This window comes from Rosa chinensis, chromosome 5 (assembly GCF_002994745.2).
Source record: "Rosa chinensis cultivar Old Blush chromosome 5, RchiOBHm-V2, whole genome shotgun sequence".
NCBI classification, from domain to species: Eukaryota; Viridiplantae; Streptophyta; class Magnoliopsida; order Rosales; family Rosaceae; genus Rosa; species Rosa chinensis.
Window position 1 is genome coordinate 26,701,204 of NC_037092.1, and position 6,945 is coordinate 26,708,148.

The following is a 6,945-nucleotide window of genomic DNA, read 5'->3' on the forward strand; positions in this document are numbered from 1 at the left end:
GAAATAAGGAAATCCTTTTCCTCTTTGGTACAACGGTTCTAACTTTGCTGTCAACCCTATGATCGACACAAAACGGTGACTCACCGTTGTTTGAGTGTTGTAATCACACAACACCGAGATAAACGACAAAACTTTTCTCTTGGGACAACAGTTAACTACCGTTGTGTGATGCATTTTTTGTAGTAGTAATTTGACTATATTTAGAAAGCCAAATTTATCTCCAACAAGTACAGAATGATTAAAGTTCTCCCATTTAGATATGATCCAATGTTTGTATTAAAAGGTGGTGGAATCAAAGATTTAAGATGGTTTTACACCAGTCCAGAACTCATGCGCATGAAGACGTGTGTTAAACCTTTATAATCTAGACCAACTTACCAACCTAATTAACCATTTTGAGAAATAAAACCAACGAACAACAGTAATTTTTAGTGGAATTTCAATCTCTTTGACCGTATCTTCGATCTTTCTAATATTCCCCTGGAATATATTAGTTTACCTTTAAAGGATTAACACATCAACTTAATTAACCATTTTGTAACCAAAGCTTGTTATCAGGTCCTTACAACCCATCTGATATGGACATTCATTACAAACTTGCTATAGCTATGCTAATATTACCACTCTACATATTTGCTACAAACGTAGTACATAAACCCCTCTTCAACCATTCCTCTTATCATACCCTCCTGCCCTCCTCCTCAGATCCTCAATACTATCAGTATCATCATCACTCAAGCTCTTCTTGCTCGGCCCTTCTTCTTCATCTTCTCCCAATGCGGCCTCTTTGACCTGTTTCGCTCCCTCCACCATAGTGCGCTTCGCAGTGTCTCCCACCGTCTCTTCCATCTCCGCCGCTTTCACCTGTCCTTCTCTTGTGGCGTCAGTGGTCATGGCCATGTCTTGATGCTTGGCTTCAAACAAGCCTTCCTTCACCGGATCAGTATGGGCTATACCTGTTTCCATACTAACATCACTCCCGTTTTCTCTTGCCTCCGCCACTTCATTAGCTCCCTGAAAACTTTAAGATCATTATGTAAGAAAAATGTTTGTACGACATGTTAGATTGTCAAACTGTTATATCGTTGCGGATCATTCAGGTTGACAAGATAAAATTACGGATATCTTACAAGAGAAGGAACGTTACTGTAAATACTAATTGAAATAAGTAAAAACAAAATCTGAAAACGTAGGTCAACTTTTACCACATGAAATTTACCTCTGCACGTTCAAAAGCAGTGGAGAGATAAGCCTTAGAGACTGTGGTGGAGGGTTGAGTACCGGCAGCTATAGAGGCAATAGCTCTTCTTGCTATGAACATTGTTGCTAGGCTGCCATTTTGGCTTGGTGTTTTTGTTTGTGACCCTAATGTTTTCTTCCTCATCAAAAAACTATTCTTGCGGATGATTATAAATGTCCCATATTATGGAAATTAAGGTGGCACAGCAAAGAGAGTGAAACATGGAAGGGTCTGGACACGTTCTAGAAGCACAGAGTGACCCTCCCAATCTGATATTTTGTTTATATTCTGTTTGAGAAATTTTTCTCTTTTTTCGTTATATCTTTCAGAATTCCATCATATATTCCAATTTGTTTATATATGAGTTTGGGCTCACACAAAAGCAGGCCTTAATTGAGGCCCAAATAGATTGGTCATAGATTCTATTCACAGGTCAGCAAAACAAGCTTCACAAAAAGTGAGCTTGAGCTTAAAACATGGTCTTAATTCTCCTTCTAAAGGTACAAAGATGAAGCTTAGTTGAAAGGGAAAAGTATAATAAGCTTACACGTCTTGAATTATTCAGGACAAACCAGTTTTCAGCTGATGGAGACATTTGTGTTCTGTTTAACTACTGAAAAGTACAGTGGAGCAAATTTCAGAAAGCAATGCAGTGACAGTTAGAAATTAACCGAGGATCACAGAATCTAATATTATAAATCACTGTATGTTAAGAGTTAATATGCCTTATCATATAGGCATCTATACTCCATACTGATGAATACCTGAGAACATCTATTGAAGCCGTCAATGACTTGAGATAAAAAAAAAATAATAATAAAAAAGGCTCTCATTCACTAAGAAAAAGGGAAAGAAAAAAAATATATTTTCTTACCAGTATACTTACCTGAACGGATCTTCAAATGCAAAGCTATGAAAACATTCCAAAACGTGATCGTACTCAATGTATCCAAGTCAGGTACGCACAATGAAACAAAAACAATTTCTATGCAAATGAAACAAAAGCCAACACATTTCGACTGCTAGACGCCTTGGACAATGGCAATTTCATCAGAGAACAAAGCAAAGCACGTAATGCAGAAAACAGAAAAGGGGCAAATTCTGGAAATTTTGTAATGCTGAATTTAGATAGAAAGGGCCAACATAGCCGTTGTATACATATTAAATCTGTGAGTATATAGTACGAAGGGGTGTTTCTACAAGAGACCAGAGTTGATTTGAGACTGCACACCATAAACTTTGCATCAGTGTTGCTTAGAGGTATACCTTTTCATTTTGGGATCCTAATCAAACCTCAGGTTGGTTCCATAAGGTGAAATGCAGCAAGGATCTTCATTGTTTCTCACTCTGCAATCCAATACCATCAAGCCATGATACAACTTCTTCGATAAAGGGTCTCTGCCTGGGATTGGGATCTAGGCATTTACAGGCAACATCAAGTACCTCCAGAAGCTGCTTCTCATCATCCTTATTCCAGATTGATGAATCTATAATTTCCTCCTCTCTCTTCTCACGTCTCATCTGAAACATCCATGATACCAAATCTCTGCAATTTTTCCCTTTGCACACTTCAACAGGTCTTCTGCCCGTAAGAAGTTCAAGAAGAACAACACCAAAACTGTAAACATCGCCCCTGCAGGTTGCAGTTAACGTCTGACTATACTCTGGAGGAATATAGCCCAAAGTTCCAACTAAATCTGTTGTGACATGGGTGTCATAAGGACGAAGTAGCCTTGAGAGACCAAAATCAGCCAGATGAGCTTCAAATTTCTCATCTAGAAGAATGTTGCTTGTTTTTATATCTCGATGGACAATATTTGGCTGACAGCCCTTATGCAAGTAAGCCAATCCGTGAGCAGCACCTTGAGCTATCTTGAGTCTTACATCCCATTTGAGAGGTGAAATCCCATCAACACTTTCATGCAGCCAATAATCCAAGCTTCCATTCTCCATGTAAGAGTAAATTAACAACCTGTCATTACCATGCTTGCAGTAGCCCTGAAGAGAGACAAGGTTCTTGTGCTGAGCTCTTGAGAGGGCTTCCACTTCAGCTTGAAATTCACGCTCCATCTGTCCACATTCCCCAGAAAGTCTCTTGATTGCAGCTTTTGTGCCATTAGGTAGGTTGGCTTTGTAAACCAGCCCATAACCACCGCAACCAATTATGTTGGCCTGGTTAAAATTGTTTGTAGATTTTAACAACTCTGCAACTGTGAAATCCCTACAACTTGCATTCTGAAAAAGCACCAATTTTGAAGATGCAAGTGCTTCTGACAACCTGTGAGGCCTGCTGTGTTCCTCATCAAAATCATCAATTTGATTTTCAGCTTCGCTCCTTGACATTCTAAGTAGACCAATTGCAAGAAGCAGTGCAATCCCAACTCCTATGCTGAGTGTTACTAAAAGGATACTGTTCCGACCAAATCTACTGCTTGAACTTGATGGCATTACAGGCTTGAGACCTGCATTCTTGGCATTACATGGAGAAAATATTTCCCCACAAAGTCCTGGGTTGCCTTCAAAGCTTGAGTTGGGAAAGCTCAGGAACTGTCCTTCATTGGGAATGACTCCATGCAAGTGATTATTTGCCACACTAAACTTTGACAAGAATGTGAGCTTGCTAAGTGATGAAGGGATGGAACCATACAGATTATTCCATGATAAATCCAACGTTTCCAAGTTCTCCATCTCTGAGATTGAGCTAGGAATGATCCCAGTAATGTTGTTCCTGCTCCAATCCAAAACATGGAGCTGTTTTAGTCGTCCGACTTCAGGCCAGATTGTTCCATTAATTCTATTATTGCTCAAGTATATTGAAGGTGGAAAACTCGAGGCCTGGTTGTATTGCAGTCCATTAGCACTCTTATTTCGCTTCACAAATAGCGGGACACCAGCAGAGGCAGTAAGATATGATCGACTGCTATTTGTAGAAATGAGGCTTTTCAGCTCTGTTAGACCTTTTGGGATTTCTCCAGAGAGAGAATTATTTGAAAAGTCCACATAAAACAAGTTCTCCATCTGACCAATCCATGGAGGGATATTGCCATCCAAGTGATTCCAAGACAAATCAAGGACTTCCAACTTCTTGCAACTCAATAACCAAGCTGGAATTTGGCCTTTAAGAGCAGAATTTCCAAGAGCTAAAACCATTAAACTTTCAAAGCCACTTGCATTTTTGGGAATCTCCTCACCAAGGAAATTTTTGGTAAGAATGAGAATGGTGAGGTTTTTGCACTTCTGTAGCACAGATAGTGCCCCAGACAAGTTTACAAAACTGTTATTTGACAATGAAAGAAAGGATAGGGATGTGAGTTTGGCAAAGTCTTCAGGGACTGAACCCCTTAACTCATTCTTGGCAAGGCTTACGGTTTTCAACTCACGACAATATGACAGTGAATTTGGAAGGAAGCCCGAAAAACGATTAGTAGCAAGGTCAAGGGTGCAGAGTTTGGAAAGGCCAGTGAAATTAAGATCAATAGAACCTGATAGAGAATTGTTTCGAAGATCAAGCACCCTAAGATTTGAGCAGAGTGCCAAAGTTGAAGGCAATGGCCCAGAAAAAAAATTTGAATGTGCAACTAACTGTTCTAGTCGACTAAGGTTCCCAAAAACATTTGGAAGTTCACCAACAAATTGGTTTCCACAAATGAGTAATGTCTTGAGTCTAGAGAACTTACTCAGTTTGTTGCTTATCTGGCCAGAAAGAGAGTTCCCAGAGACTGAAAGCTGCTCCAAGGCCGAAAAGGAATACAAAGATTCAGGTAGCTGGCCTGCAAATGAATTGAAGTCCAGGTGCAATTGCTGGAGAGAGGTGCTACAATTGCCTAAGCCTTCAAGACTGCCGGTGAAATGGTTCAAAGACATATCAAGAATATGAATTGCATTGGAAGAGCTACAAATTTGAGGATTGAACTGACCGGTGAATGAATTATTGCTTATGTTGAACACCACAAGATTTGAGAAACCTTCGAGCTCAGATAAGTCACCACTGATTGAATTGCTTGAAATGTTCAGTACTTTAATGGACTTCAAACTAGCAAGCACACCTGAAACTGGTCCTGAAAGCCTGTTGTAGCTCAAATCAAGAACTTGCAGCCGCTTCAAGTTTGAGAACTCTGCTGGCAACCCACCTCCAAGATGATTCAGAGAAAGATTAAGCAATTGCAGCTGATCCAATCCACCCAAAGAGCGCGAAATTGTTCCATTGAGACTCATGTTGGGAAGAAACAACTTGGTGACTCTGCTTGCAGCTGTACCATTATTCACACTCTCACAAACCACACCATCCCATTGGCAGCAATTTGAGTTCTTGGACCATGCTGTGATAATAGACCCACTTGCAAGGTTTCCTGCAAACCCCTTGAGTGCAAGAAGATCACTTGGATCACAGGATTGGATTGGGGCATCAAGACCCAAAGAAGAACCAAGAAAGCAAGCCAAGAAAACCCATTTGAGGAATGTCCTTGGAATGATCCCCAGCACCACCATCACTGAAACCAAAGCAGATATCCAACTCAAGCTAAGACCAACACTCCCATAACACTCAGCTGAATCAGATACAACTAAGCACTGCTTTCAGAGAAGACAAAAAAATCCAAATGAAGAAACTTCTACACTGAAATCCCAGAAGAGCTTCACTTTAAAACCAGCAACTTGCTACTTGAAATCAAGCAAGTATTGAAATTTGAAACCCAGTTGGAATCAGATCCCTAGACCACATACATGGAATCAGAGAAACTCAATTCAATCTCAAATTGTTACCCAAAAGCAGAAATTTAAATTTAAATACCCAGAGGCCACATCCCAAAGCACCTCAAAAACCACAGAAAGAGCTAACAAACTAACAACAACTTGTACGTGAAGCAATTAGCACTGCGCCACTGACCTCTTTAAAAAGTGGAGCAGTAATCAACACCAGTCCCCACCTCAACTCAAAAACCCTTGACCAAAACACCCACATCACAGAACACCAACCATCAACACAAATCATAAGAAAGAAGAAAGCTTTTCTGAACCCAAAAACCACCCCACAGAAAATTTGAAAAAGGTTCAAGGTTTCACAGGCATTGCCATCAATTGGCAGAAAAGCGAGTCCCTTTATGCATTACCTAACTCCAAACAGTGGGAGGGCACTTTTCCCACAGATGGGTCTCCCCCATTTTCAAAATCCAGACGCTTCTCTCACTCTCTCCCCTCATTTTTCAAAGCAAAGAAAAAGATGAGTGCGAATATAAAAAAGGAAGCAAAGGAAAGCAGGGGGGCAGATATTTCAAATCAAACAAACAGTACCAGTTGTAGGACAAAAACACACACTAGTTCTACTTGGGTTAGTGCAGTAGAGGAAAAGGAAGCTTCTTTCTTGAGAATCTTTATTTTAATTGGCCTAATTACAGTGTTGTCTGATTTAGTTGGTTTGATTTTGAATTGGGGGCACAAAGAGCTGACTTTGTGGGCATAAATTTTTCTCTCTTGGATTTTTCCACACTGAGCAAAAGTCGCACTGATTGTCAATGACAATGCCCCTCTACATTTTTGTCTCTTTGCATCATTGTGAGGTGGAGATTTGTTTGTCCCAGGCTTGCATGGCGCGCGTTGCGGACAATTGGAAGGAATTAGGTCATTTTAGGTGGAAAGGAGGGTGCGAGGGTGGTTTGCACGCGCGGTTTCTGCGAGGGGTGGATGGAAACGGTGGAGGAGGCAGAGTG

The 6,945-nt window shown here is 40.5% G+C and overlaps 1 protein-coding gene across 1 annotated transcript; it reads right to left on the reverse strand.

Moving 5' to 3' along the window:
* Nucleotides 1–549: 549 nt before the first annotated feature.
* Nucleotides 550–6,605, reverse strand: LOC112164788 (phytosulfokine receptor 2). Its single transcript, XM_024301099.2, has 2 exons — nucleotides 1,220–6,605; nucleotides 550–1,014 (listed from the first exon to the last, which is right to left on the reverse strand). The coding sequence occupies exon 1, from the start codon at nucleotides 5,726–5,728 to the stop codon at nucleotides 2,573–2,575; it is 3,156 nt and encodes a 1,051-aa protein (XP_024156867.2). The 5' UTR covers nucleotides 5,729–6,605; the 3' UTR covers nucleotides 550–1,014; nucleotides 1,220–2,572.
* Nucleotides 6,606–6,945: the final 340 nt, after the last annotated feature.